General features: G+C 42.0%; 1 protein-coding gene across 1 annotated transcript in view; it reads left to right on the top strand.

Moving 5' to 3' along the window:
- The window catches only part of cpa6 (carboxypeptidase A6), an 82,268-nt gene that overhangs the window by 18,403 nt on the left and 47,590 nt on the right, over positions 1 to 16,275 (top strand). Inside the window, exon 3 of the mRNA XM_063042008.1 lies at positions 14,963 to 15,087. Within this exon, the coding sequence (XP_062898078.1) occupies positions 14,963 to 15,087 (125 nt within the window). The remainder of the gene's footprint in view (positions 1 to 14,962; positions 15,088 to 16,275) is intronic.

Here is a 16,275-nt window from a genome sequence, read left to right as displayed (position 1 = left end):
CACTGACACTACCAGCCTCTCTCCCCGTCCCCCCTCTGATCCCAGCTCTCATCCGTGCCGGGTCCTTACCATCTCCTCTGACCTTCCACTCTCTGAGGCAGAGCGCTCTGTTCTCAGTAAGGGCCTCACCTTTGCCCCCCTGTGCCCACCTCAGCGAGTTCCGCGTGCGCCATGATGCTGACCTCTTTTTCCGCTGGCTCCGTCGTCGAGCTTACTTCTTCAGCAAGGACTCTCCTACCCCCACCGATGACCCCTTCTCCCACCTTCAACCCTCCTCCTCTTCATGGACACCCCGCTCTGGTCTTCTGCCTGCTCTGGACCTTTTTATTGCTAACTGCCAAAGGGACATCAACCGTCTCGACTTCACCACACCTTGTTCCCATTCCAACCACACTCCTTGCGAACGCTCTGCTCTCCACCCCCTCCACACTAATCCTAGCCTTACTATAAAACCCGCCGATAAGGGGGGTGCTGTTGTAGTCTGGCGTACTGACCTCTACCTTGCCGAAGCACAGCGTCAACTCACGGATACCTCCTCTTATTTACCCCTCAATCATGACCCCACTAAGGAGCACCAGGCCATTGTCTCCCACACCATCACCAATTTTATATCAGCTCAGGGGATCTCCCACCCACTGCTACCAACCTTACAGTTCCCACACCCCGCACTTCCCGTTTCTACCTCCTACCCAAGATCCACAAACCTGCCTGTCCTGGCCGACCTATTGTCTCAGCTTGCTCCTGCCCCACCGAACTCATTTCTGCATACCTGGGCATGGTTTTATCCCCCCTTGTTCAATCCCTTCCGACCTATGTTCGTGACACTTTTCATGCTCTGAATCTTTTCAATGATTTAAGTTCCCTGTCCCCCACCGCTTTATTTTCACCATGGATGCCCAGTCCCTATATGCCTCCATCCCCCACCAGGAAGGTCTCAAAGCTCTCCACTTCTTTTTTGGATTCCAGACCTAACCAATTCCCCTCTACCACCACTGTCCTCCATCTAGCAGAATTAGTCCTTACTCTTAACAATTTTTACTTTGGCTCTTCCCACTTCCTCCAAACTAAAGGTGTAGCCATGGGCACCTGTATGGGTCCCAGCTATGCCTGCCTTTTTGTTGGCTTTGTGGAACAATCTATGTTCCAAGCCTATACTGGTAAGTACAAAAGGGGAGGAGAAGATGGCAGCACGACGCAGCGCGCACGGCCGCTCCGAAATGATATTGTATTTGTCAAGTAGGAGGCCGTGCACAATCCTGATTTGATGGAGACAGACGTGAGAAGCACGGAGGAACATCTGGAGAAACTTCTGAAATGCCCACTTCGCTGCCGCTGCTACTGTGCAATCGAGAATCTCCGGAGGGGAAGGCCCCAAATCCTCGGCTTTGCCTATTGCCCGTTACCAGGGCCAGGGTCAAAGCGCTCGGTAGAGACGGTGCTCGGTGCTCAGTGTCAGAGGGCTGGTTGGAGGCTCGAAGTTTTCAGACGGACTCAAGAGTCGGCTGTGGTTGGGTGCTTCCAGGGTACTGCATCGGCAAGTTTGCAGCGCTGGAAGCTCATGGCAGGGAGAGTTTTTCTTCCTTCTACCATCTGCGTGAGATGAGGGGACTTTCAAGAGACTTTGAGACTTTTTTTTTTACCGTGCCCATGGTTTGTTCTTTATCAAATTACGGTATTGCTTTGCACTGTTGTAACTATATGCTATAATTATGTGGTTTTTGTTAGTTTTTCTGTCTTGGTTTGTCTTGTGTTTCTGTGATATCATTCTGGAGGAACATTGTATCATTTCTTAATGCATGCATTACTGAATGACAATAAAGGAGGACTGCGTGGCCTCATAATCTAAAAAAATCGTGAACAATAGCCAGATCAGAAATGCTGATCAAGTCAACTTAGTTCCCAAAGAGAACTCTAATAGGCCAATCAGATGGTTCACTGCTGCTCAGCAATAAACAGGCACAAGGGTCGCTAGCCTCTGTACCCCAGAAACACACCTGAACAGTGCAGCGGAGTGTGTATTAATAAATCTGATAGCCTGCTGATAGAAGCTCATCCAGAGCTTGTTGGTCCTGACCTTAAGATGGAAGCAGATGAAGCAGTTTGTGGTTGGGAGGTCCGGAGTCCCTGATGATCCTCTGGACCTTTCTTACACACCTGCTGCTGTAAATATTCTGAACAGAGGATAGGTCACATCCTCAATGCGCTGGGCTGTCTGCACCCCTCTCTGCAGTACCCTGCAATTGAGGATAGTACAGTTCCCATACCAGGCGGTGACACAGCCAGTCAGGATGCTCTTGATGGTGCCCCTGTCGAAACTCCTGAGGGTCTGGAGACTGATGACGAACTTTTTCAGCTTGCCTGAGGTGAAGGAGAGGCAGTGTTGTGCTTTTCTCACCACACAGCTGGTGATGTGTACACCGAGGAACTTGAAACCACTCACCCTGTCAACTGCAGTCCCACTGATATCAAAAGGGTCCAGCCTGTCTCCGTTCCTCCTGTAATCCATGATCAACTCCTCTGTATTTTTGACATTGAGGGAGAGTAGGTGTGGGGAGGATGTTTCTGAAGGTAGGGGAGTCTAAGATCAGGGGACACACCCTCAGAAATTTGGAGGAACTTCTTTGGCCAGTGCCACTGGCAGCTGTGGAGGCCAAGTCATTGGGTATATTTAAGACAGAAGTTGACAGATTCTTGGTTAGTCAGAGCATGATGGGATATGGGGAGAAGGCAGGAGATTGGGGCTGAGAGGGAAGTGGATCAACCATGATGAAATGGCGGAGCAGACTTGATGGGCCAAATGGCCTAATTCTGCCCCTAGATCTTATAATCTTAATACTAATCTGTTCAATTGCATTAAAATATCTCTAAGCAGTTTAGAAATAATTTGCTTTCTTTAATTTTTACTGTCTAAATGTTTCAGATTCATTTCTTTTGATTGCAGAAATATCAGGCAAGAAATTGAGCTGCTTATTTCTATGACTCAGTAGGAAAAATGCCTCTTACTTGAAGTGATAATGAGTAAGAAAGTTTAAAAAAGTGGTGTTGTAGCCCCTATTGGCCCTGAGCCTGTTATACCATTTGGTAAAGTCACAGCTCATCTGGCTGTTGTCTTTCCACTTTCCTGTTTGTTCTCCCCAAAACTCATTAGTCTAAAAATAACTATTACAGCCTTAAATGTACTTTATGATTCTGAATCCTGTATTCTCTCAGGCAGAAAATTCTGAAGATTCATAACCCCATGAAAGAAGAAATCCCTACTCCTTTTGTATTAAGTAGGTAAATCGTTAGCCTAGTGTAAACTCTCCCGGAAGAGAAATGATTGTCAAACCATCTGACCTGGCAATCAATAAGTGTATCGATAAGATACAGTATATACTACTGAACTCCAGACATTTTCAGTTGTAATCATGGTGAGTGGATAATTTCCATTGGATGCATGCAAGAAGAATTTTAGTTGTTGATGTAACTGATTAAGCAAACCTGAATTTTGGTAATTATGCCATATTAATGAACATAATACATAATACAAAACCTGGAAGCATGTATTCCTGTACCTGTGATATTTCCAGTATTTAGCAATTACCTATAGCAGGGGTGGCAGACATTTTTGAGAGAGGTCCCCAAAGTGGCAATATTCATCAGAAGAATTCTTTTCCATGCCATTGTGATTCTGGTTGATTAATGAATTAGTAACAATGATCGTGGACTTTTTAAAGAAAAAGAATGAGTCTTGGTGCTTATTTATGTATATTTTTTGTTTTACTATGAGTAAGAGTGCTACTGTTGAAATAAATAAAGCATTTTGGAAAACCTCAGTCAGAATCAGGTTTAATATCACCGGCATATGTCATAAAATGTGTTAACATAGTGGCAGCGGTACAGTGATAAACATAGGAAAAGGTAAATAAATAAATAAATACAAGCATATAAGACCATAAGATACAGGAGCTGAATTAGGCCATTCGGCCCATTGAGTCTGCTTCACCATTTCATCATGGCTGATCCTTTATTCCTCTCAGCCCCAATCTCCTATCTTCTCCCCGTTTCCCCCACATGCCCTGACAAATCAAGAATCTATCAACCTTAAGTATACATAAAGACTTTTTTCCGTGGCAAAGAATTCCACAGATTCACCACTCTCTGCCTGAAGAAATTACCCCTCATCTCTGTTCTAAAAGGACGCCCCTCTACTCCGAGGCTGTGTCTGACGACATCTGCTCCTGGCCAGAGGCTACGGTTACCTCATCAGACAACTGAGGAGGACACCCTGGTGGATGATGCAAGTGACATTTGGTTCACCAGTGACTTCCAGGAAAGACTGGATGGCAATCAAGAAAGGTCAATGACGCTGGAAAAACAGCTGACCTCCAGGAGAGACTGGCATGGGCACACAAGGCGAGCAAACCTGTGTGCAGCACCTGCAGGAGAGCACCGTACAAGCAATGGATAAACTATATACTCAATACCCCCAGAGTCTCCTGGTAGTGGTGGGGGGGAGGGGAATGAGATACTCAAAAGAACAGGCATAATGGCAATGGCCAGGACGGGAAATCTGATAACAAGAAAGCTCAAGCAAACAACGCTGACTGCGGAGGCATTCATTGCAAAGCGCAATTACGGCAAAATCTGCAAAAACATCAAAGGCCTCTGGATGCACCAAAGCAGGTCCAGCTGTGGAACTAAGGCGACTCAACATCTGGTGAGGCAATGGAGAACTCCAGCCGAGAAGCACCCAACAGAGCTGAAGATCTTTCCACACCTGAGCAGCCCCAGTGCCAAAGAGACCAAGTGAGTGCCCCCTCTCACACCCTGATCCATTCATCAAGAAGAGTGAGGATCAGATGGCCTAGATCATCAGACATTGTATTTGGGAAGCAGTTCAATGATGACCTGGATTGCACCTTGGAACCTGCATTGGCAGGATCTGTCAACAGGAAAATCACCTCCCTCACAGCCACTGTTCAACTTTGCTAAAGAGTGATTTGGACCATTGGAGAAGAAAGGATATCTTAAACCATCACGGCAACCAAACAGGAGGGAAAGGGAGATTCACTACCTGAGAAGCGAGATAAAGAACCTGAACAAACGATTCAAAAACAGTTCACCAGGCAAAAAAGAAGGTGTCAAAGATCTAACGAGCAAACTGTGGGAACAGCTGCTTAAGCTCAGGAGGATGGAGTAGCTGGGAAAATGAAGAAGGGAGAAAGAGAGAAGAAGAGCGTAGTTTGTTCATAACCCATTCAGGTTCACCAGGGCTCTTCTCAGCCAGCAAAAATCTGGCATCCTAACCCGCTCAAAGCAGGAGGTGGATGAATTTCTGCGGGAATCACATAGTGATCCCTGTTAGAATCAGAGACTACAATTCAATCCAAAAGTCCCCCAGCCAAGAATCCCAGCAACTGAGCTGAACATGGTAGAGCCCATGTGGCAGGAGGTCCAGGATATCATCAAGAGCTGCCTAGGCTCAGGAGCAGCTGGGAAAATGAAGAAGGGAAAAGCCGCCCCAGGACCAAGTGGTGTACCCTGCTAGGTATATAAGAAATGCCCAAAACTCCTCTGGAGGTTGTGGAAGATAATGAGAAAGATTTGGACCAAAAGCTCTGTCCACCAAGCTGGAAAACGGCTGTAGGATGCTTTAAGAACATAAAGAACATAAGAAATAGGAGCAGGAGTAGGCCATCTGGCCTGTCAAGCCTGCTCCGCTGTTCAATAAGATCATGGCCAATCTAGCCGTGGACTCATCTCCACCTACATGCCTTTTCTCCATAACCCTAATTCCCGTACTATACAATAATCTATCCAACCATGTCGTAAATATATTTATTGAGGTAGCCTCCACTGCTTCATTGGGCAGAGAATTCCACAGATTCACCATTCTCTGGGAAAAGTAGTTCCTCCTCATGTCTGTCCTAAATCTACTCCCCCGAATCTTGAGGCTATGTCCCCTAGTTCTAGACTCACCTACCAGTGCAAACAACTTTCCTGCTTCTATCTAAGATCCCCTTTCATTCTTCTGAATTCCGGTAAGTACAGACTCAATCCCTCTCTATAGGCTAACCCCCTCATCTCTGGAATCAACCTGGTGAACCTCCTCTGCACCACCTCCAAAGCCAGTATTTGGGTTTGTTCCTTGTTCCAAAGGAAGAAGATACCTCCATAGTCACCCGGTTTAGGACAAACTCCCTCCTTAATGTGGATAATCTGGGTGCTTGTGAGAAGGTTGACCTCTTACTTAATGGAGAACCACTATAGCAACACATCAGTCCAGAAAGGTGGCATCCCAGGTTTTCTGGGTGCCTTGTACACATCTCAATAATCAGCCAATTGATCTGCAAGGTCAGGCAGAAGAAAGGCGACCTAACAGTCACCTAGGTAGACCTAGCCAATGTCTACAGATCAATTCCACACGTCCTCACCCAGGTTGGCCTGGACCACTGCCATATCCTGCTGGTAACACAACACATGATCACCAGCTACTTCGGAGGATTCAAGCTACCCTTCACTTCAGCCCATTTTACAACCAGATGGCAAGATCTCCAAAAAGGGATTCCAATCAGTTGTACCATATCCCCCATCTTATTTGTCGTGGGCATGAATCTCCTCACGTCGGCAGCAGCCGACGTAACCCAAAGCCCAATGGTGGAGCCAGGATCTGACAACCTGCAATACAAGGGTTCATCGATGACATCACAGTAACTACTGTGACCCATGTCCAAGTAAGATGGCTATTGGAAACCCTGGACAGTGTAGCCTCCTGGGCTAGAATGGCTTTCAAGGCCAGGAAGTCCAGATGCATGGTGATCAAAAAGGGCAAGGTTACTAGCAAGTTCGGTCTTCAAGTGCAAGGAGAAGTCATTCCATCCATAGAGGACAACCCAGTAAAGTGGCTTGGAAAGTAGTTTAATGCAGCAATGATGGACAGTGCCAACATCGCCAACGCTGTAAAGAAGACTGAAGAGTGGCTGAAGAAAACTAGACTCCCTGTTAAATTTAAGATGTGGTTGTACCAACATGGTCTTCTGCCAAGGCTGGTCTGGCTTTTCACGGAGTACAAGTGCCCCATGACCACTGTGGAAGCCATCAAGAGGAAAGTCAACAAGGACTTGCCAAGGTGGCTGGAGATACGCTCCAAGTTTTTCTTCAGTGGGACTCTACATAAGGTCAAGCCAGCTCCAGCTCCCATAGTCATCATTAGTGGAGGAGGTCAAGGTGGCAAAGTGTAGAGCTCTGTTAACACTGAGGGGCTCTGAAGACAAGATCAATCAATCAGGCTCTCTGCAAATGAGAGACATCATCACCAACCCATGCCTGGGACATCAAGGCCTTGGCCTGCTGGTTTTCCATACAATCTTGCCCAGGCGTGCGCCCTGGAAACCTTCCAAGTGGCAAATCCATGGTCTCATGAGACCAGCGGATGCCTATATAAGATATAATAAATGATAATGTAAAATTATAAACTTTGCAAATTCATATAAAAAGAACAAGGAAAATAAACTGAACTTTATTCTCAGTGTGACTTTTGTAACTACACTAACAATGACACATATTTTGTATCTAGCTTGCATTTGGCTGTTTTGAGAGCTAAGCACACAGCACAATTTTCATCAGTAAGTCTACTTCTATAATTATTATTGACCAAGTTTACCCCCGAAAACAATAACTGACATGGATATGTCAGTTAATGTTGCCATTGCAAGATTCTTCAGACACCTAAAAGTTTCAAGAATGGAATTTCAGAGTTTCCAAATCTCATTGTCTTTTTCTTATACAATGATCAGGTCATTAGAATTTCAGAGTTTCCAAATCTCATTGTCTTTTTTTTATGCTTTGATCAGGTCATTAAGTCATCTCTTTCAGTATTTTCTGGTTGACAAGTTTTTGGTTGCAGGTTCAATTGCTTTATAAATCAATCAATTGCATTTCACAATTAAATCAATCCACTTCGGCATTTCCGAATTTATTTTATCTCATCTTACACTGTCTGCATACTTTATAAATTTTGAAATTTCTTCAAATGACCTGAACTTAGTGAATTTTAAAGAATATTGTTCTATAGTTGAACCAACAATGCTCAAACATTGTATTGGAAGATTCTAATTGTCTGTCTTTTCAGGAATTTCAATATCTGTCATGTATTATGCTAGGCTTGGGAAACACTGGATTCACTTAATTGGAACACAATGGGATCCGTTTATTTTGGCCCAGTTAAGTGGCTGGCCCAATTAAGTGGCTGCCCCAATTAGCCAAAGTTTCATGAAATTAATTAAAAAGGTATAAAAAAGACAAACTGAGTAACAAATCATGTATTTAAATGAAATACAGAACAAAACAGTATTAATTCCTAATAGTTATCAATGGAGGAATTCATCCAGTGTACACAATGAACCAATCAGCACAGACACCTAGAGCAGATAACGGACTGCCTTCATACAATGCTACTGACGACTGCATCCTTCAGATCTTCATTTTCATTGTAACATTCAAATTCATCATAGTTCCTAACTCGTTGAAATCATTTCATTTTCTCTCCCAGCCATTTCTGGCTTCTCCAAGTCTGAATGCTTAGAATTGCAATGAACAGAACAGCTCGGAATTGTCTGCTGCTTATTTCTCAGCAACTATTAGTAACAAAAATCACCACTTTTTGAACATAAACACACAGATCTGATGCTATTTTACTCTTAAGTACAGCGTAGCATCTAACAGTCGCACAAGTGTGCATGACTGACACTAGTTAGAACCTGTTCAGCAACAGTCTCCTGCCCCAATTAAGCCCCAAACTGTCCCAAATAAACAAAGAGAATCCCAGCAGTTTTCTTGATTAGTTTTTGCTCTTTAAGAGTTTTCCCACATAAGTGGCTGCCCTGATTAACTGCTGGCCTGTTTAACCGGAATCCACTGTATTGCTGAATTTAAAAGTGCCATTTTTGGCATTATCTTTAAATCCAGTTTGATTTCAAGGCTTTTATATTCTCAAATATCAAGTCTTTTGCCAGATCCTTGTGATTTGGTGTTTAAGTCATTTAACTGTGAGAAAACAATCTGCAACGATACGTCAATCTACAAATCCACACAATGTGATGTAATTCTTCAAATGGAAGTGAACTGTTTCACCTAGATGGGCTGCTTGGGTCCCTGAATGGTGGGAAGGGATGATGCAATAGGGCAATAGTGCGTCTTCTGCATTACATAGGTGAGAGGGAAAGTGGATAGTTGTGATGGAAGACTGAGTTAAGGAAGAATAGTCTCTTTAGAATTCTGAAAGATCAGGGGACAGGTGAATTAGCCTAGTGGTAGAATCCCATTGAACCTGCAATCCATTGAATCTGGAGATCGTGACGTGAGAGGTAAGAAGAAGGTAAAAGGTTTAATTTGGGAGGAGAATGGATAAGGGCAGAAATGTGGGAAGAAGAAGAGACATGATTGAGAACAATTTAACAAATGATAGAGGGGAGGCCACAATTAATGAAGATATATCAAAGGCACTGTTACGGAAAATTTCATCAATGGAACAGATAAAATGGTCCATATAAACTGGGAGAATGAAATGGAATTGGTACGGGAAGCAGGGTGGGAGGAGGTATGTAGTTGACCTATTCCATAAACTGGAGATAGAAACATCAGGGAAGGAAAAGGAACACTCAGATATGCACCAGGGTGGAAATGAACAGCAAATCTAATGAAATATTATGCAGATTATTCCGTGTAAGAATTGCTTGAAGGTTGCAGTTAGGCACTCCTCGCAAGAGGTTGCCAGAGAGGTCGCTATTCTGATATGTCAGGACTGCCATCTAAGATTGTACTGCAGTTTGGAGAAGCTTGTAATGTTGGCACACCCTTTTGTGTCCGCTCATCCTGTTCCTGTGGGATGAATGAAAAGTAAATAAAGGCTTCTCTTCTTAATTATGATCTCACTCATCCAGCAGTGACTTCAGTTCTACTAATTAATTTTTTGAGGATTTTGGATTTAGGATTTGACCAGCATGACAATTTTTCATTGGGAAGGTGGCACTGCATAACCTCCTTGAACTGCTGCTGTCCTTCTGGTAAAGGTTCTTATACAAAGCTGGTTGGTAGTGACTTCCTCAATTTGGATTCAGTAATAATGGAGGTATAGTCAGAATTCTATGCTGCCTGAAAGGGAATCTTCATGTGGTGGAGTTTCTGTTCACCTGCTCCCCTTGTCATTTTTGGTGGTCGTAGGTGCAGGTCAGGAAAATGCCACATTGTACAATACTACACACTACAACCATGGTGAATATTCAGGGAATGCCAGTCATGTAGGTTACTTTGTCTAAGTTGATAGCAAACTTCTTGAATGGTGTTGAAGCTCACTGCAAGATACTCTGCCTCTGACCTGCTCTTTTTTACCCTTGGTATTTAGGCTGTTCCAGGTGAGTTTCTGGTTAACAATGACCCTAGGAAGTTGATTTTGGGACACTCAGTGATGCTATTGAGCATCAAGGACATGTGGTAGACTTTCCTTGATTAGATATAATCATTACATCATACTTTTGTGATACGAATGTTACTTGTGATCTATCAGCTCTTGCCTGAATGCTACATAGGCCTCGCTTTACACAGGCATGGACTGCTTCATTTTCTGATGAGCTGTGAGTATCATGAAGCACTATGCAATCATCAGTAAGGGTCCTCGTGACTAACTTTACAATCAAATGAAGAATTTGAGGCTGCTGAAAATTGTTGTGCCTGGGACCATTCCTCACATGTAATATCCACCGACTTTTTGACATCAGCAAATTGAGCAACTATAATTTTGATCTCTTTCTCCAAGTAATTGTATAAATCGTAAGAAGTCGAGAATCGAGCACTAAACTCTGCCACACACTAATGATACATTTCAAACCAGAAAAGATCCATTTCTGCCTACAGTATGTATTTTATAAGCTAGCCAATCTTCTATGCAAACAAATATATTACAATTCCTCATACATGCTTTCAGTTTTTGCTGCAACGTTTGGTGCGGCACCTTATCAAATATTTTCTGCAAATTTTAGTACATTCACAGCTTGCTCTATATCAGTAGTTCCCAAAGTGGGTGATATCACCCTCTGGGGCAGTGGAGTTTTTAATGGAGCAATAAAAGTAAAGTTTAATTAATTAATTAATTAAGTAAGTAAAGGAAGTGGTGGGAGGGGGTTCTGTAACAAAGGGGGTAGCTGAGGAATTACAGGTTTAACTTAAATGGATTACATATTATAAGCATTCAATCCTCAGTGCCTCATACAGTAATTAATTACAATAAGCATGTAGTCATCTTATCATCTCTTGCTGAACTTTGCTTGAAATGAGTATAGTTGTTGGAATATAATGTGACACTTCTGTATTTGGCATATCATGAGAAATCTGGACAGAGGAAATCATGTTATCTCCAGTCCTGGCCCGTACATTATTGCTTTTCACTACTGTAGTGCAATATTAGCTAGCATGATTCCAATACTCTAACCACTTAGTGATGCAATTCCAGTCAATTAGGGTATGGCATTCAGATGGTCTTGATTGCCTTCCTCCAGCCCATGGCCCAACTGAAATATTGCTGCCCCACTTTATGTACCTTCAGGCAGAGAGTCAGGTTTTGCCTGAGCTATGATGGTGTCATAACTTTCCCCTTTATTGATAGCAATGTTTGGACTTAAACAAAAGGTGATTGGCTGTGGTCATTAATTCATAACGAAAATGGCGAAAGCAGAACAAATGAGAAAGAAGAATAGACAGTATAGTGTGGAGTAACTGAAATATGGATTTATACCAGCCCCAAGCAAGAAACAACAACCAATATGTCTGCTGTGTGAAAAAGTTTTTTTTTCAAATAAGGTAATGAACGCATCTAGACTCCTTGAACATTTGAAGAGAATACTCTCTGATAAAGCAAACAAGAACTCAACTTGTATTCAGTCACTTCGTGAAAAGTTTCAAAAATGGAAAACACTTCAAAACGTGTTTACCAGCAGTTCACAACAAAATAGTGATGGTTTGCTTGCTTTGTATAGTATTTCAATGCTCATTGCTTAAAGTTGGAATGCCCCATAAAATCGGAGAAGAACTGCTTCTGCCAGCAGTAAGGAAAGTTCTGTGTATGTCACTGGACCAAATAATTAAAGCTATTCTGCACAGCAACAGCTCTGTTCAAAGGGGAATAGATAAAATGTATGAGAATATGAAAGACACATTGTGCAACATACTTAGGACAGTAGAATTAGCTCTGCGGTTGGATGAATCAAGTTTACCAAGCAACAAATCTTTGCTTCTTGGTTATGTTCACTACATAAAAGATGAGAGCATGGTTCAAGATTTGCTGTTGCACAAAGAGATCAGATGGCTCTCAAAAGGAAACTGCCGGAGATGCTTTTATACACTCAAAATACTCACCAAGTTTAATGGAATCAATCTTCAACTGCAAGGAAATGAAGTGAATATTATCAAGGCCAAATCAGTTGTCTCCAAATTTCTACCCAACCCTATTTAAGTGCAATATTGGCCATCACAACTAGATAAGAGAGTAAGAATACCAGATGATGATCTTCAAGTATACTGTGCGTACGTAGGTGAGCTGCATGAAGGCATATCAGAGAGATTTCAGGATCTTCTCTTGATCCTAATTCCGGATTGTGTAATAAACCCATTTCTGAACACCTGTAATGAGGAATTAGCAGGAAGAATTGACCTTGCTACAAAATGACTATGAGTTGAAGCTGAGGTTCAAAAAAATATATTAAGACTTGGTTGCAGAAAGAAATCTCTGAATGCTATCCTGCACTGTGGAAAAAAGTCATGATGTTCTTTATTACATATCCAACGTCATATTCAATGTCAGACTCCTGAGTGACATTCAGCCTAATGCTGAGAAGCTGATATCACTGCACCATCTCATTGAAAGGTGAAAAGCAATGAAGTAGTGAATAGTTGGATGACTAATGCACACTCCAAAATTGTAGGTGAAAATTATTTTTACTGTAATTAGAGAAATAACTTTATTTGTAAATAGATTTGAATAAGTCTATTATATAACTAATTTTTTAAAATCTTTACTTGCTGATCTTAGACCATAAGATATAGCAACAGATGTAGACCATTCAGCCCATCAAGTCTGCTCTGCCATTCAATCATGGGCTGAACCAATTCTTCCTGCTTTCTTTCCTGCTTTCACCCCATACCCTCTGATGCCCGGGCTAGTCAAGAACCTATCTACCTCTGCCTTAAATGCACCCAATGACTTGGCCTCCACAGCCACTCATGGCAACAAATTCCACAGATTTACCACCCTCTGACTAAAGTAATTTCTCCGCATCTCAGTTTTAAATGGACATCCTTCAATCCTGAAGTTGTGCCCTCTTCTCCTAGAATCCCCTACCATGGGAAATAACTTTGTCATATCTAATCTGTTCAGGCCTTTTAACGTTTGGATTGTTTCTATGAGATCCTCCACCATTCTCTTGAACCCCAGGGAATATAGTCCAAGAGCTGCCAGACGTTCCTCATATGGTAACACTTTCATTCCTGGAATCATAATCGGGAATCTCCTCTGAACCCTCTCCAATGTCAGTATATACTTTCTAAAATAAGGAGCCCAAAACTGCACACAATTCTCCAAGTGTGGTCTCACCGGTGCCTCATAGAGCCTCAACATCACATCCCTGCTCTTGTCTTCTGTACCTCTGGAAATAAATGCCAACATTGCATTTGCCTTCTTCACAACCGACTCAACCTGGAGGTTAACCTTAAGGGTATCTTGCACAAGGACTCCCAAGTCTCTTTGCATCTCTGCATTTTGAATTCTCTCCCCATCTAAATAATAGTCTGCCCATTTATTTCTTCCACCAAAGTGCATGACCATACACTTTCCAACATTGTATTTCATTTGCCACTTCTTTGCTCACTCCCCTAAACTATCTAAGTCTCTCTGCAGGCTCTGTATTTCTGCAACACTACCCATTCGTCCACCTGTCTTTGTATCATTGGCAAATTTAGACACAAATCCATTAATACCGTAGTCCAAATCCTTGACATCTTGCTTGTGTTACTTCAACCCTTCCAGAATGAAAGGTCCTGTAATATAGAATCTGCTATGCTAACTGCATAGCTCCATCAACTGACTAATTTCACATAGTAGTTCTTATGTAGTACTTCATGAGAATATACATAATTTAGTGACATAAGTTGTGTGAGTACAGCAAGTGCTTTAAAGCTCTCCATTTCCTGTTAATTGCTAGACTAGAGATACCAATGTTGCTTTTGATTTGGTACTAGACTTCTGACCAAGACTGCCATGCTTGTTTGCTGACAAAGAAAATCATCAGAACTTGCACATAGATTTTGCCTTCTGCAATTATGTTAGCTATCAAAACTACCTTGCCTCACAGGACAAGATATCATTTATGATAACTAATCTTAATTAAAGGCCTTTGCCATTTGTCTTCTTAAGTAACATCTATTGGAATCAAAGGGGTGGACAGCGGACAGATGAAATGGTAATTATTACTCCAATGGAACTGATTAATAAATTATTTTGCAAGAGGCTCCATTAGTTTACTTATTTGCTGCCCGTTATGCTGCTGTCCATACTGTCACACCAATATAGAAGGATTCTTCATTGCTGTTTCGGTAACAACTTTTTTTTGGCCAGTCAGTGTTATGAACCCTGGACTGAGCCCACGAGCCTGGAGCACCAGTGGACCACTCTTAGTCTGGCCTCTACCTTTTGATCTGTTTGGTGTGGGTGACCCCACCAAGAACCAAAGCATAAAGGCAATATAGCTGTCTGGGCCATTGAGGGATAGAAGCCTCCAAACCACGACGAGGTTGTGATCTTATTGAAGGCATAATTTAGTTAAAGACATCATTAAATGTTGCTAAATTCTAGTCTATAAATGCAGAACTTTGATATAATACAGTGTATAGTAGTTTGAATAAACACAGAGTCACATTTTATTTCTCTTTACAGCTGGATTTATGGCAACCTAGCAGTATTGCTTCTATTAAAGTTGGTGGTGTTGTGGATATACGTGTACCCAGTAGCAGTTCACAACATTTCTTCCAGTCTCTTCTTCAAACTGGCATGACATTTAAGTAAGTTTATCATTTATATTGTGCTTGATAATTAATAAGATGGTGTTAAAGTTAATATTTATCAGACAAATTAATTATTATATGGCTATCAAGGTATCTGGACTTCAAAGATGTCCATGTCTAATTATAGATGAGGCAGGTGATTATGTTCTAATGTCTGTTATTTACTGATGTAAATGGACTGTATGATCTGGTTTGATTCTCCCTGGTTTTCACATGGAGCAAGTACTTCACCTCGCCTTTGTCCTTCCTTTGTTATAAGTATGGATTAGCACCTTGTAGAGTGGGAGCACTTGGCCAGTGTACAAAGTGCCCAACGCTTTTTCAGTTGATCACATCCCCATTTAATTGTTGGCTGCCCAAGTTTCCTTGCTGGCTTTTATGCTTTCTGTCTCTATAAATGCTTCCTTGTTCTTAGGCTACTGTGCCTACTTCTTTTGAGATTGTTATTATCACTCCTCCCTTACCAAGCAAAGTTTTATACCTACTCCCCTCTCTTTTTGGTAACTACTGCACCATATCAACCTTCATTCCAGCAGCAACATATCGACGCTTATTGCTAAGCTCTGACAGAAATCCATAACCCATGCAGATCTCCCAGCACCAACACTGTATGAATCTGCTCTCCATCCTCAAGGTGAGATCGTGCTCGGATGTACGATCCACTGATAAGGTAAGATTAGAATAAACATCAATAAATATACAGAGAAATACTTCACCAGTGGGCTTAACATCAGAAGCTGGCTTGTAAAATCAGATGTAACAGGCCTAATTTTAAATTCCACCTAAAGAAAGTGACCAGAGCAGCATTTCTACACTTAAGAAATATCGCAAAAGAATGTCCATTTCTGTCATGTAATGAGGCTGAAAAACTAATTCATGCCTTTATATTGAATAGACTAGATTACTGCAATTCACTTTTTACTGGCCTTCTAAAGCAATCGATTGACAAACATCAACTCATTCAGAATGTCACTGCTGGGCTTTTAATTAAAACGAGCATATCACTCCCATCTAACTACTCTGCATTGGCTTCTTATATCTTTTATAATTGATTTTAAAGTTCATTAACTTTTTTTTAAAGCATTCAATGGTCTGGCACCAGAATATATCACAGAATCGCTTTTGTTTTATAAACCTGCATGAACTGTCAGGTCTTCTTCTGCCAGACTCTTTAAACAATCTCTT

Source organism: Mobula hypostoma, chromosome 1 (assembly GCF_963921235.1).
Source record: "Mobula hypostoma chromosome 1, sMobHyp1.1, whole genome shotgun sequence".
Taxonomy (NCBI): Eukaryota; Metazoa; Chordata; class Chondrichthyes; order Myliobatiformes; family Myliobatidae; genus Mobula; species Mobula hypostoma.
This window is presented reverse-complemented; position numbering and strand designations above follow the sequence as displayed.